This window comes from Dermacentor silvarum, chromosome 1, assembly GCF_013339745.2.
Source record: "Dermacentor silvarum isolate Dsil-2018 chromosome 1, BIME_Dsil_1.4, whole genome shotgun sequence".
NCBI classification, from domain to species: domain Eukaryota; kingdom Metazoa; phylum Arthropoda; class Arachnida; order Ixodida; family Ixodidae; genus Dermacentor; species Dermacentor silvarum.
Window position 1 is genome coordinate 394,837,487 of NC_051154.1, and position 15,617 is coordinate 394,853,103.

Genomic DNA, 15,617 nt, shown 5'->3' on the forward strand with positions numbered 1-15,617 from the left:
ATCGCTGTAAAGTGCGTAAAATATACATGTACAAAAATCATGGCAATGACTAATGAGGTGTACTATGCAATGAAGAATGCATTGAGAAAGAATGACACGATATTTAAAATATTTAAAATGCAGTAATTGGCAAGAAGCACTACTGCCTAGACAGAGCCCTTGAACCACAAGGGCCTGGAGGCATGTGCTATAAAAAAACTATCACAGCGGCATCCTCTGGAGAGAGGATGCGCTACGAACTAGTTGGGCTAATAACATGCAGGACCACATCGTTCAAAAAATCGACGACTGCTTTGGCATTAAAAATCGGTTCATCGCCAAGAAACATAATGGGGTGAAGCGGGACATGATATCGGTACGCTCGTGAAAAATATTTCTTTCTTTCTGTTTCGGCTTCCCGGCACTCCACGAGGACATGGAGGACAGTCAGCCTCTCACCACATCTACCACAGGTTGGTGGTTCACTACCAGTAAGCAAAAAATTGTGGGTGCCATATGTATGTCTTATTCTGAGACGACAGAATAGGACATCAGTTCGTCGTGTTTTCGTTACGGGAGGCCAGAAACCTAACTGTGGTTTAATGAGGTGAAGCTTATTGTTTGTTTCAGCGTCCCACAAGCGTTGCCAGTGGCTTCGCAGTTTCTTTCGCAGGAAAGGGTTCAAATCTGTTGCAGGAACAGCAGTTGTAGGGTTAATAGCCTGAGATGTAACAGATGTGGCCATTTGATCTGCTCGAACATTACCCTCAATGCCTCTATGACCCGGCACCCAGCATATAATCACATGCTGGTTAGATATGTACGCTTTACACAGAATGGAATAGAGCTCATTAAGTACAGGGTTTTTGTGTTTATAGAGTGATTGCAATGCTTTCACAACACTTTGCGAGTCTGTAAATATGATAGTCTCTTTAAGCTTTGATTTCGTTATATACTTTACAGCCGATAATATTGCATAGGCCTCAGCCGTGAAGATACTTGTCTCCGGGTGCAGTTCACCGGATTCCGAAAACGATGGACCGATGGCTGCATAAGATACCCCGGCATGTGACTTGGAAGCGTCTGTGTAAAACTCTGTACACGAGTATTTGGATTGGAGCTCTAAGAAATGCATTCTAATATGTGCCTCTGGCGCGTGTTTAGTGACCTCTACGAACGATGTGTCACACTCTATGAGCTGCCACTGCCACGGTGGCAACAGTTTCGCTGGAGCCATAGGACATTGTTCAAGAAGCGGAACACCAATTTCCTCGCTGAGGTTCCTCACACGCAAAGAGAATGGCTTTCTCGTGGCAGGTCGATTATGGAAGAGTGTGGCAGCGGTTACGTCATTTATAGTTGAATGAGAAGGATGTTCAATGTTTGCTTGTACTTTCAGGAAATATGTAAAACTGCTGTATGACCGCTGCAGATGAAGTGACCACTGATTTGACTCTACGTAGAGGCTCTGGATTGGACTTGTCCTGAAAGCACCAGTCGCGAGACGGATGCCCAAGTGGTGAACGGGGTCTAGGATTTTTAATGCACTTGGCGTTGCTGAATTATAAATTATAGACCCGTAATCAAGGCGTGAGAGGACAAGACTGTTATAGAGGTTTAAGAGACACTTTCGATCACTGCCCCATGTTGTGCGCGATAGAAGCTTTAGGAGGTTCATTGTCTTCAGGCACTTTGCCCTCAGACGCTTAATATGAGGAATAAACGTGAGTTTTGAATCTAAGGTTACTCCAAGAAACTTGTGCTCGCTGCTTACGGAGAGCTCATCTCCTTTGATTTCAAGAGTTGGGACTGGCGTGACGCCTCTCTTGTTTGTGAAAAGGACGCAAGTGCTCTTCTGGGCATTTACTTTAAAACCATTTTCATCTGCCCATTTGGACAATTTGTTTATTACAAGCTGCACTTGCCGTTCGCAGATGGCAATATTGCATGATTTGAAGGCTATTTGCACATCGTCGACATAAATGGAATAAAACATTGCGCATGGAATGACTGTGTGAAGGGAATTCATTTTTACAATAAATAGTGTGCAACTAAGCACGCCTCCCTGTGGCACACCGGTCTCTTGGGTGAATGACTTAGACAAAGCGTTGCCCACTCTTACGCGGAATGTGCGGTTAGACAGGTAACTTTCGATTGTGTTTAGCATGTTGCCACGGACACCCATCGCAGAGAGATCTCGGAGAATGCCGTAGCGCCATGTCGTGTCGTAAGCTTTTTCTAGGTCGAGGAACACTGAAAGACTGAACTGCTTATGTATAAAAGCGTCTCTAATATAAGACTCAATGCGAACAAGGTGGTCTGTTGTGGACATACCTTCCCTGAAACCACATTGGAAGGGGTCTAGTAATTTGTTATTTTCAAGGAAACAGATTAAGCGCCTGTTGATCATTTTTTCAAATAGTTTGCACAGACAGCTTGTTAGCGCTATTGGCCTGTAGCTGCTGGCTAGGGACGGGTCTTTGCCTTGTTTAAGCACGGGAATGACTATAGCTTCCTTCCACGAGGACGGGATATATCCATGCGCCCACATGACATTGAAAAGATACAGGAGTGTTTTCAGCGCTTCAGGATTCAGGTGCTTAATCATTTCATATATGACACGATCACCGCCTGGCGCAGAGTTATTGCAGCAAGCGAGGGATGCTTTCAGTTCAGTTAAAGTAAATGGATAGTTGTAGACCTCACTCGATGAACCTTTACGTTTTAGGGGCTGTCGCTCTTCGCGTTCTTTGACTCTCAAAAATGCTTGTGTGCAGTGGGACGCACTGGAGATATATTCAAAGTGTTCGCCCAGACAACCAGCCTGATCTTCCAGGCTCTCTCCTTGAGTACTTACTAAGGGGAGTGGGTGTACCTCCCGGCCTTTTAATTTATTTACTCGGTTCCACACTTTCGTCTCATTCGTGTAAGAATTTATACTGGAGATGCACTTCTCCCAACTCTTCCTTTTAGCACGTCGACGTGTTCTTCTAGCCTGGGACTTTTTTTGTTTGAAATTAATCAAGTTTTCGGCGGTTGGAGAGTCGCGAAGTTGTCCCCAAGCTTTGTTTTGATTTTTCCGTGCTTCCTTGCATTCTTCGTTCCACCACGGGATACGACGTTTATTAGCCAGTCCGTTAGTTTGACGGATGCATGTTGTGGCAGTCTCAATTATAAAGCCCGTTATATATGCTACAGCATCGTCTATATTTAAACAGGCAATATCATCCCTGCTTAAATAAGTTTGTTCGTGGAAACCTTCCCAGTTAGCCGAGTCAACCTTCCATCGGGGAATGTGTGGGGAACATAGATCTTGTTTTGTCAGTTTTAACATGATTGGGAAGTGGTCGCTCCCAAAAGGGTTCTTCAGAACGGACCACTCCAGGTACGGAATCAGTGTACTCGACACGATACTTAAATCTATGGAGGAGTATGTGTTGTGCGCCATGCTGTAGTAAGTTGGCTCTTTCTTATTAAGTAAACATGCTCCTGAAGAAAAGAGAAAGTTTTCAATTAGGCGTCCTCTCGCATCGCAACGAGAGTCTCCCCACAATGTGTTATGTGCATTTAAATCTCCGACAACTATGTATGGTGCCGGAAGTTCATCTATGTAGTTCTGAAATTCAGTTTTATTAAGATGATAATTAGGAGGGATGTATATAAAGCTAACAATGACTAGCCTGTCAAACAATACCCCTCGGACAGCAACTGCCTCTAGGGGCGTACGAAGTTTCAGTTCTCGACAGGCAACACCTCTGTCAACTACGATAGCAACACCGCCGGATGACACGGAGGTGTCATCGCGGTCTTTGCGAAAGATGGCGTATTGCCGGAGAAAGTTGCATTGTGTAGATTTAAGGTGTGTCTCCTGAACACACAGCACCTTCGGATTAAACTTGTGTAGGATTTCTTTGACGTCATCGAGGTTGTGTAGGAGTCCTCTGACGTTCCACTGTATAATGTGTGTATTCATGTTGAAAGTGTTTTTTTGTGCTGTGTGTAAAGGAGACTAACTTAAGCTACAGAGCCCTTGTCGGGCCCTGTGATGCGGGCTTTTTCTTTTTTGGAGCGATCGCGAGATTCTCGCGGCTCCTTAGGCGCCGACGGCGCCGTCTGGCCAGTTGTTGTGTCCATCGCCTCTTGAGAGGCGCTGGACACGCGCTCTTGCGAGCGGTTGGTTTGACGGGAAGGCCTCGTCACGAGGGACGAGGCCCTGGAGGCCACCCGCCCAGAGGTCGATGGCCCCTTCTTGTGAGTTAGCGGAGCAGCGCTAGCTGCAGCCGCCGAGGGGGCGGATGGCGTCACTGCGGGCTCGCTGCTTGCGGGCCGGGCAGGCGCCGGAAGCCGTTGTGTCGCTGCCCCCTGACGCGCCACATCGGCAAAGGTGTTCTTGGGCAGGTATGATACCCGCCTACGTGCCTCCTTGAATGTGATATTTTCTTTGACTTTAATAGTCACAATTTCTTTCTCTTTCTTCCATGACGGGCACGACCGTGAGTATGCGGCATGCTCACCATCACAGTTGACACAATGTGGAGTGTTATTGCAAGTTTCGGAGGAATGTTCATTGGCACTGCACTTAGCACAAGTTTGCCGGCCTCGGCAGTTCTGTGAACTGTGCCCGAATCGCTGGCACTTGAAGCGCCTAAGAGGATTTGGCACGTATGGCCTAACACGAAGTCTGAGGTACCCGGCCTCGATGGACTCGGGCAGGACACTTGAACCTAAAGTAAGTACTAGGTGCTTGGTCTTGATTTCTTTGCCGTCGCGCCTCATCTTAATTCGTTTAACGTTTATCACATTTTGTTCACTGAAGCCCTGCAAGAGTTCAGCCTCGGTTAGCTCCATTAAATCATCATCTGAGATAACGCCACGGGTGGTGTTCATAGTACGATGTGGGGTTACCGTCACTTGGGTGTCCCCAAATGATACTAGATTGGGCAGTTTCTCATATTGTTTCACATCACGGAGCTCCAAGAGGAGATCCCCGCTTGCCATCCTGGATGCTTTAAAGCCTGGTCCAAAAATATTAGTCAAAGACTTTGAGACAAGGAATGGTGACATTGTTCGTACCGATTTGTTTGAGGTTTCAGAGTGAATGACATGAAATCTGTGGAAATTCTGTGTTTGGCGTCCAAAAAACTGGAACACATCTTCGGTGCGCCCTCTTTTCAGACGGCGATCAGGGAGTGGTGGAAAAGGACTAGCCATAAGAATATCTGGGTTTTCGGCAGCAACGCCAGCCACCCACCATGGAGCCCAACAAGGGGACGCTGCAGGGCCTGTAAACACAAGGCCTGCAGACGCCAGCTGTACGTCACCACTATAACCAAATATGGAATATCCAAGGTTGGCTACCCACACAAGGTTAACCCTTGCCGCCCAGAAGATCAGAAGTAAAAGGAAGCGAGTAGGAGACAGGAAAGATTGAAAGTCAGAGAGAAAGACGAAGATTGAGGAGGAGTACAGGGAAGGGCGACTGCCGATTTCCCCCGGGTGGGTCAGTCCGGGGGTGCCGTCTATGTGAAGCAGAGGCCGAAGAGGTGTGTTGCCTCCGCCGGGGGGCCTTAAAGGTCCGAACACCCAGCATCGGCTCAACCCCCAGGATCCCCCTTTCCCCAGACACGGCTAAGCCGCGCACGGCTATACGCGGGAGGGTCCGACCCTCGTGTGCTCGGGTACGTGGTGTCGCAACACACCAAACGCCTGCTTTCGCAGACGCCCCTGCGGGGGATACGTTGGCGATAGGGTGGGCGTAAGTTTGCGTGCGAGTAGGGGTGGATGTCTGTAGATAACGTGCGAGAAACTTACTATTCACGTATGTGCTGCTACTTCCTTTTGTAAAGATCGAGCAGTACTCACTCTTCAGTACCGACGTTCCGGCGAAGTCCTTTCTTTGGAGGTTAGCTATACAGCGCTGGCGGATGAATGATCTTTTTTTATCCGCGAGGAAAGCCGTGCATCGCAAACGGCTGACAACACAGGCAGGTCCTTATGTAGCAGTGGCGACACAGGTTGATTCCATTCCTTAATATGCGAATCAGTATTTTCGCAGCGAACTACCGCACACGTCTTCCCTGTATCGTTGCACATTTTGTTGCATGAATTGGGCACAGTGCATTAGCGAACACCCAGTTGCATTGCCGACAGCTGATCGCACAGTAGCAAGGCGGCAGAAACAGAAATGGTTTCGTATTCGTGGGCATTCGCTGAGGCAACGTATGGCGCTCCGCCGCCCGTGAAAAGGGTACGCTGGCTTGCCGTGATTTACCTTGCTGTGATTTACACAAAGTCACGTAGCAGTGCGGCATTATTGTTGATTGTCCTCAGTCAACGTATTTTTCCTCCTTTTCTTAGTCGTACAAAGTGCATAATCGCGCAAACATCGCCGCTTGGCGCGAGCAGACGACAGCAAAAGTGCGGCCAACGCCTTCTATAAATGTCTGAGTTTGAGAGTAGCTATTTCAAAAAGAAAAAAAAAACAATGTGACGTCACATCCGGCAAAGGAGAGTTGTTCTCCTTTCTCACATTCTCTCAGCTCACGCATGCGCAGCGACATCGGAGCCCTCGGGGGCGACGTTCAGGTGTGCCTCGGTCGTTTACGCAAGCGGTGACGTATCATGGCGCATTCTGATTCGCCGAGAGCAATGAAATCTGTAACGACACTGGTTCAGCGCCAAATCTGGGGTGAGAGAAATTGAGGAAGAGATATTTGGTCTTTGTTTACGAATTTCTCCGCTAATAACTCATATTCTTGCACCCAACAAAAACTGCATGCATTCCTGAAGGTCCCTCTTTTATTCCAGCTGAACTTCCTGTTTCTCTTTAGTGTCCATTTAAGAATAAATTCCTTTCATTCTCTTTATTTTACTTAATTCTTTAATGCCTCTCAGTGATTGCGTGTGCATTGCGGCCGCAGTGTCGGCTTTCATTTTACTATGTTACCCTTTGGAGAACAAATATTTTTCTCGTACTTCAAGCAGCATGCACCTCTCGTGTGTATTGTTGCACATATTGTTTTTCATCAGTAGGTCTTGCGAAACGCAGACGAAGAAACATATGTAACTTTCCTGCTTGCCGCTTCAAACAAGTAAAGCATATCTGCACCACTCGGCGCCTTGTACTCAGATTTACGAGAAGCAATAGATAAAAGAAAGAGTTAACTGCAGCGCAACATTCTATTCAAAAAGAACTTCTTCTTGGGCAAGTTGGTGCTGAGATTTCCAAGGTATACTTGAATGTGGCGCGAAATACATTTCGTGACAGTGAGGCGTGAGGCGCTTCACTGTCTCCTCTTCTCTGTCCCTTTTCACGAAATGTATTTCGCGCCACATTCGAGTATATATACCTAGGAATTCCATTCAAGTTCCCGCTTTCCTCGCGTAACCGAATGCGGAGTAATTGGTACGGGGTCATTTATTGCGGTCGGACCTCGAGTGCCGAAAACGGTTTTAGTTAGTCATTCTATATGCTAATCTTTGACCGTAAGCCATACGTGGCATTTTTTTTCAGTCGATACTTCAAAAAAGAAAGAAAGCCTGCGCGGTAGCCTAATTAGTGGCTTTACATATAGTGGATACGGCGTTGCGCTGCTAAACTGGAGCTCGCGGGTTCAATCCAGGTCGCGGAATTTGATGGGGACGAAATGGAAAAAGACTCGTGTACTTCTATTTAGGTGCACGTTAGAGAACCCTAGGTGGTGAATACTAAACCGGGTGCCTCATGATCGTATCATGGTTTTGCCACGTAAAACCGAAGAATTTGTTTTAAATGTTAAAAAAAAACGAATGCCTGCGTTCCTCGGCTTTTTTTAAGGGGTGTCAACAAAAATTATTCTCGAGTCTGTTTTCCGAGAAAAACATGTTGCGCTTCTCCTATATTTCATACATAAATGTAATCCCGTTCCCAAATGTATGACGGCTCAACTCAGCAGCTTTTATATTACAAACGGCTGCTCTGACGATGGGGCTTCTGCATTGCCCAGGGGGCGCTGCAAAAATGGTGCTGTGATGAAAATGCGGCTGTGATGAAAAATAGGGCACTGTGAAATTACAATAGGTACGAAGTGGTGAGAGGGATTTGGAAAGGGGTGATGGTCCCTAGTTTGACTTTCGGCAATGCGGTCCTGTCCTTGAGATCAGAGGTTCGAGCAAGGTTGGAAGTTAGGCAGTGAGGGGTAGGTAGACTGGCTCTGGGAGCACACGGAAATACACCAAATCAGGTGGTACAGGGTGACATGGGATTGACGTCATTTGAGGGCAGGGAAGCCAGCAGCAAGATCGAATTTGAGGAGCGATTGAGAGAAATGGCAGAAAATCGATGGGCAAGGAGAGTTTTCAGTTATTTGTACATGAGCAATGATGACACAAAATGGAGGAAGCTCACCAGAGAATATTCAATCTAATATTTGGACTGCATGCAGGAGGGGTGCAAACCAGGAAACAGCGGTTAAGAAAAAAGTTAAAGAAACAGAGAGGGGTCTGTGGAAAACAGGGATGCAGACGAAATCTGCACTGGGAACATACAGAACTTTCAAGCCAGAAATTGCCAAACAAAATATCTGATAATTCTAGGGGAAGCTCTTTGTTGTTTGAAGCCAGGACGGGAGTATTGCGGACTAAGATGTACCGAGTCAAGTACCAAGGTATAGACACGTTGTGCTGTGCGTGTGGAGAGGAAGAGGAAACGGCAGAACACCTCATACTTTTCTGTAAAGGGCTTAACCCAGTACAAAGCAACAGGGCTGATTTTTTCAATGCATTGGGGTTTACGGACAGTGGAGGCAAAGTATACTTTAAGCGGATAGAAAGAACAAAACGGAGGTTATCTGATTGGTGGCTAAAATCAAGGCAAGGGTGAAATTTCACCCTCCACAAAGTACAAAATATGTTAATAGTCACGGCTAGGTGGCGTAAGCCACCGCCCGATTTAAAATGTTCAGCCTCATCCATCCATCCATATAGAGAGCCTACATCAAAACAGCACGTAGGCTCCCTAGGTTTATATTCTTTATATTAGAGTGACCTAGAATAATCGGGGAGTGTCCAAAGTGCCGGTTCCGGCGAGGGCCTTTTCCTGGGAACTGCCGCGCTGCTGCTGCTGCTGCTCTGGACCAGTGGGCTTTTCGCGCTCGCGAAGCGCGCGTAAAGCGAGGGTCATTTGCTACGCGCTGAATTTTTTTTTGCGTTTAGTTTCCACGCAGAGCACCTGAAGTCTATTTAAAGTTATTCTTAAAGTATTTAAAGTTAAAGTTAGTCTAGTTAAAATCTATTCAACTTAAACAGTGTGGTGCTGCATAGAGCTTAGCCATCTTTGAGCGTTTTCTTTGTGCTTGGGCAACAAAAGAATGCAAAAACTAACATGTCAAACTCATCAGCGCAGCCTAGCTCCGGTGTGCTAGAGTTCAGGACCAGTAATGCGGTAACTGTGCGTGCGTAGAAACACGCTGAATGAGCCCGCGCAAGGAAAGAACGCCAAAAATGGTTTTCGCATGGGTACGCGGGCAATAGCAGCATGCTTGCAATAATAACAGTAACGAAAAAAATAAATTACTCGCATAGATAAGTGAAATACTTACGTGCGTGCAGTGACCACTTCGCTCACCACTACGCACTTATCACTCACGGTCAGTAGTGGTTTGCAGCCATATGCATATGTATTTATTCGACAGTTGTTTAGCCTCGACAATAGTTTATTATGAGCAGAGCACAGTAAGGCGGTGTAAGGGAAACGAGAGAAAGAGCAGACATGGCCCCAACGCCGCAATATTTTTAGCTTATTTCGCTTCAGAGATAGCGCACACAAACAATTCTTGCTGTACTCTATCTCTTCAATATAAACTTCGCGCACGATGTACCTTAAGGTTAACCGTGAGCAAAACTTTTTCAAATTCAGACATTCGAAAGAAAAGCCATTCCAGGTAAACAAACATAAAAAATGGGTAAACAAATTGGTAAGCAAATATATATTTTTCTGTATATACATTGAAATGAATAGATAGCTACTATACTGGCCTATATACATTTCTTTACTTGTTGTGTAAAAATTATTGCTGCAATAGCCTTGTTTTAATATTCCCTGAATCCTCTCTGAAGTTACCAACATGTAACTTCTCATATGATGTATAGTTATTGCTTAGCGTGTGATTTTTTTTTGCAAACTAACAAGCATTCATGGCGCGTGATGATGTTTGTGCTTGCATTATATTCAGGCGTATCTACCGGGGGGGCAGGGGGGGGGGCGCACTGTCAAAAGTGGAGGGGGGGGCAAAGCATGCCATTTGCTCCCCCCCCCCCACTTTCGAAAGCGAGCACTTTCGGCTACACACTAGAAAGTCCAACAAACTACAGCTGAAGCTAAATTCTATTTCTTAATAGAGCCACCACGTTAATAATGCTTTTCTTTACCACTGATCCCCGGTTTGGGCAGCGAGTATTGTGCCTCCTCGTGACGCGCTGTAGCGGGCGATGCGTGAGATTCGCCATACACGCTTGCGTTGCGCAGAAGTCCTGGTGCTGGATAGTTCCCGCAGTTACAAATTACCGCATAAGCATACTTGAAAAAACAAAACAATCGGCTTGATATATTTAACCTTCGGGCGAGGGGAGAGGTCCGGATAAAGTACTTTAATCAGCAGCGCCCAACGATGGGTGTGCATGAATTGGTTGGATTATCAAATGCTGGAACTACTGAATCTCCGTCCAGAGATAGGCTACGTAGCGTTGCAATATAAATATATATCTTATCACGATAAAAAATCTAATCAAACCACTTACAGGTGTAACATGCCGAATTTATTTGTGTAATCACGAGACTTATCGTTTATTTATTTATTTATTTATTTATTTATTTATTTATTTATTTATTTATTTATTTATGATACCTCAAAGGTCCCAGAACGGGACATTACATGAGGAGTGGGCACGTAGAAAAATGGCGGGACAGGTTAGGTGGCCTGATTTGAAGGATGGTCTTCAATATCAGTTTTGAAACTGGAAATGTTGGTGATGAGGGCGATGTCAGAAGGAAGGGTATTCCATTTTCGGGCTGTGTGCAGAAAAAAAGAACGCTAATACGTGGTGGAATGGGCGCGTGGTGGATGCACAGCATTGGGATGCGTATGGCGGGAGAAACGATGCACTGGAGTGATGATTTGGTTACCGGTGGGCAGCGAATGTAACAACCTAAAAAATAAAAAAGACGAGCCCTTTTGCGGCGGGAGGTGAGCGAGGGAAGACACAACCGGGATTTTAAGGCTGAGAAACTTGTATTATAGGAGTAGTCAGAGAGAATGAACCTGGCAGCACGGTTCTGAACCGATTCAAGGGGATTAATCATATTAACCTGGTGGTTGTCATAGATAGGACTGGCATATTCTAGTTTAGAACGGATTAGGGTTTTATATGCAAGTTCATTTATTCATGATACCTCAAAGGTACCAGAATAGGACATTACATGAGGGTCTGCGAGGTGTTATGTTCGTGAAAGTGACCTCAGTCGAACGTGCAGAGCTTTTTCACTGTCAATACAACACTTAAATGAATTTTGTTTAAGGGCCTGTGTCACTTCTGCTTTTATCGATTTCATTTTCAGGCCGTTTCGGCAGGAGCAAGAACAGCAGATACTTTATATTTTGAAGAAATGAGGACCACATTATTGTGAGGTGTTCCGAAAATTTGAACTGCAGTGGTTGCTTGCGTACTCGAAAAACCGCTACTGAATACTGGCTTTCCCCCAGTTTTCATGCTTTATACACGGCATTTAGTTGTTGATCCCCGTATCCTCAGTAAACTATGCGGGACACGGTGTTAATATTTATTCGAATTACGAAACAATATCCTGAGTGACGAGCGATAAATGTTTTTTCTGTGTAGGTTCATTGCAAGCCTTTGTAGAAATTTACATATTGAAGTGTTCCAGGGTGCCATACCGCCGCTTTCCCTGATTCCTAAAACGATTGCATGAAACATGGACTTGAAATTCCATGAAAATAGGGAGAATTTCAAGCGCAGTGCGTTACGAAAATGTCACTTTCCTGGTTTAAATGCAAGTGTTGCAGATAATTACTAAACCCTTGTTTTCCCATTTGTTCCTGAGCACCATACGGTGTGTATATAGGTTGCTTCTCCGGTGTCCTCGGTGAGCTAAACAAGGCATCTTGTTATATCTGGGGATAATTAAATTTTCTGACGAAGTAAGATGTGTATTGATGAATTACTGTTTTTTTTAAGTTTCCAACAAGAAGTACTTCAAAGCATTACACGAGGACAAGGTTTAAAACGGACACTAATATACGGGTAACTTTTCAAAGTATGCGATGTAATTACAGGAAACTGAAACATTTAGTGCAACTGTAAAAAAAATCAGCTTCACTATAAATAGGGTTGTAATTCACCAAGTTCGCGCACATCTGCCGTCTTTTTCTTTTTAGTATTGATAGTAATTTATGTTGATTGTACTTCGTTCTGTATAACCTCGACAGTACTATTACCTTAACTAGCGACACATTTATGCTGTAGACTTAAACACCAAGTAAAATTCTTTAATTCGTAAAATTGACTGCAACAAATGTGCATTTTTTGTGAGCTGCACTGTTGCTACTGGGTTGGATCAGGGACCTCTGGGCACTCAATGCCATTTGTCCCTGCATCACATATAGATTGTACAGCGACAAGAAATAAATGCAAATTCAAATAATTTTGCAGTGACTGCTGTGCCGCGATGCACTCTAGACGATGCCACACAGAAACGGCTCCAGCAATGCACGGAAGTGACGTCACTAAAAATCAACGTCACACGCACGCGTATTTCCGGTTTTCTTGTAGGCGCGTAGTTTGATTCTTTGTTCGCACGTGACCATTCAAAGCATCAGTGCGCATCATCCCGTCAGCCGCGCTTGCGGGTCGTGCTTTTCTGCTGGTCCCAAGGCCTGGTTCTGCTGCATCCTCGTAAGCCTTCAACATCATCGTTTTATATGCGCGAAAGCTGCATTGCAGCGTTATTTTATATTTGCTAGCGTTATATTAATCTTTTCTAATAAGTATTTTGATTGTATTCTGATTGTATTTTTCGTGTATCTGCCGATCTTGCTGCTCTTGTTCGCGACCACTTGCTTTGTTTTATATGCGCGAAAGCTGCATTGCAGCGCTATTTTATATTTTCTAGCGTTATATAATCTTTCCTCATAAATATTTTGAGTATTTGTCGCGTATCTGCCGATCTTGCTGCTCTTGTTCGCGACCGCTTGCTTCGTTCATCCCTAGCGCGTTATTCTCGGATTTGTCAGCATATATACTGCTGACTAGAAGGCAGCCTTCTTTCGTTTGTGAAAAAGCTCAAATTTATTTTCTCTCAGTTTCATTTTAGATTGTACTGCTTGCAAAACAAGTGTTTTGGTTGCCGGCGACTCGATGGTGACTCGGCTGTGCGGCGACGTGGACCAGTATTTCCTATCGCGTCTTAGTTTGTCAGTCAGTGTTGCCGCGCATAGAGGAATAAGCATTGAGTACTTGCTGTCAATGATTGCTGACAAGCTAGCTGGTTTTGATGTTGTCATCGTGCACGTTGGCACTAACAACACTGCGCTTCGTAGTTTGTCACTGTTGCCGCGCCTAGAGGAATAAGGATTGAGTATTTGCTGTCAATGATTGCTAGCAAGCTAGCTGGTTTTGTTGTCATCGTGCACGTTAGCACTAACAATACTGTTGACAGTGTCAGTGTGTGCATCGACAAGTATCGCCAGCTCGCTCAGGGAATCATTGAAAGGAATCCCATGGTGCATGTAGCTTTTTTTGCCATTCTTCTGACAACTACATAAGGGTTATTGCTGCCCTGATGCAGTACTGCCACGAGGGTGGCTTCACTGTCCTGGGTGGTCTCGTTGATGACTGGCCCAGCTACCTGAGCAGAGATGGTGTCCACCCGAGCCGCTTTGGTAACAAGGTGCTGACAGAGTACCTGTACCAGGTGGCCTGCACCCTGTCCATCCATCTGGAGAGAAGCCACATCCAGCAGTGCTACAAGGAGACCCGGGCACCTTCTTCATGGACCAGCTGGACTCGGCAGGACAAGCATCCCTGCCATCACCGAGGCGGAGTTTCCCCCACTTGGTTTGCATATTTTCATTTCTTCTCATGCAGCAAGTGGACCTTCCACAGCACCAGCTCCTGTCTGGTAAGCCAGCAGACCAAAACCCTTCAAGGTGCTGGCTTTTCACTTTCTGGCGGTGTCCGTGTCCGCTGCAAGGGTAGCAAGGCTTGGTGGACCTGGGACAACCTGCCTTCCCCCATTTTCCATGGCACAAGTGTACCAAGCAGGGGAAAAGCCAAGCAGAGGTCTGGTGAGCTAATGATCCCTGGTCTAGATGCAAGCACCACTTGTGTCAGGAGAACTCGGAGAGCCACACAGAAGCATGAGAGTGCTCATGTTATGTGCTTCTTCTGTTGGAGAAGGAGAGGCCAGTGCTTGAGAAGCAGGTGTGCCAGAGGCTGTCTTCCAGTGTGGTGACAGTGAGTGGAAACAGTGAGTGGTGACAGTATCGAAGAGGCGGTGGCAGAAGGCTGCGGCACTGCACAAGCAAGAATGGAGCTGCGACCTGGCTGCAGACAGGGAAGGCAAAATTCTTGCTGCGACAGCTGCCAAGTTCTTGAAGTTCGCTTCACCTTTGACAGCAGTTGTAAGCCAGAAGCAGGCACACATTGACAGTGGAAAGTCTGAGTCTGCTTCTTCTCCATCCATGCTGCTGCCTGTGCGGCGACGTTGTCTCGTTGAACCACATCCTCTGGGGCTGCCAGGAAGATCCCCCGCCCGCCGACCTCGTCTCGCCACCCCCCACCAACGAACAATGGGAGGCCCTTCTCTCCAGCGCCGACCGAGACATCCAGACACGGGTCCTGGCACGAGCTGAAGACGCCATCGTGAAGCACAGCCTGGCAGCCTACGTGGCTTAGTCTCCCTCACCCCTTCTAATAATAAAGTTATCACTCACTCGCTCGCTCTACTGTCTCTGGTAGCAAGCTTGAAGGACAAGCCAGTGCCTCTCGGGATGCCATTTGTGATAGTTTTGGCAAGGTGCAGCATGTGGCTAGCAGGCATAATAAAGACTGCTTGTTAGTTGCTATGGCTGAGTGCAGACCTGTCATAAATGGTGTTCCAAATGAGGTCACTGTCTGCAAATGCTGTAGGCCAGGAACAATGCAAGATGGAGGGCAGATCATGAGTAATCCTGGCACAGAGGCTGGTGACCTTAACAAAGCTGGGTGCATTGCTTCCACACGACTTAGGTGTTGTTGGGATGCTTTGACATCCAGCTGCAGGCCGGCCAGCTCTGATGCCCAGGCTGTTTGTGAAGGAGCTGGTGTCAACACAACCAGAGTTCCTAACCTTGTGCATGGTGGAGGCAGCAAAGTTTATTTAAATGCAACATTTGTTAATTTTATTTCTTTTAGGTAAAGCTTTAATGAGTGGTGCAGGGAGGGCAAGCACATCGTCAAAATAAATAAGTCTCACTGAAGTCCATTTGCAACAGAATCTAAAGCGTTTGAGTATATTAGGATTTCATACTGCTGTGTTCATGGTCGTGCCATAAAACAATGAGGCACATTAAAGCGATCCAAGCAAGCATGCAATGGTGCTGGTT

General features: G+C 46.1%; 1 protein-coding gene across 2 annotated transcripts in view; it reads left to right on the plus strand.

Moving 5' to 3' along the window:
* The window catches only part of LOC125942484 (uncharacterized), a 138,456-nt gene extending 123,224 nt beyond the window's left edge, over window positions 1–15,232 (plus strand). The window contains exons 2-4 of one of the 2 annotated variants that reach the window (XM_049660678.1): window positions 12,879–12,927; window positions 13,820–14,318; window positions 14,428–15,232. In XM_049660678.1, coding sequence (XP_049516635.1) covers window positions 12,879–12,927; window positions 13,820–14,318; window positions 14,428–14,447 — 568 coding nt within the window. In that variant the 3' untranslated portion in view covers window positions 14,448–15,232. Of the gene's footprint in view, window positions 1–12,878; window positions 12,928–13,819 lie in introns of both variants that reach the window. The other variant, XM_049660677.1, reaches the window with a different exon arrangement.
* Window positions 15,233–15,617: the final 385 nt, after the last annotated feature.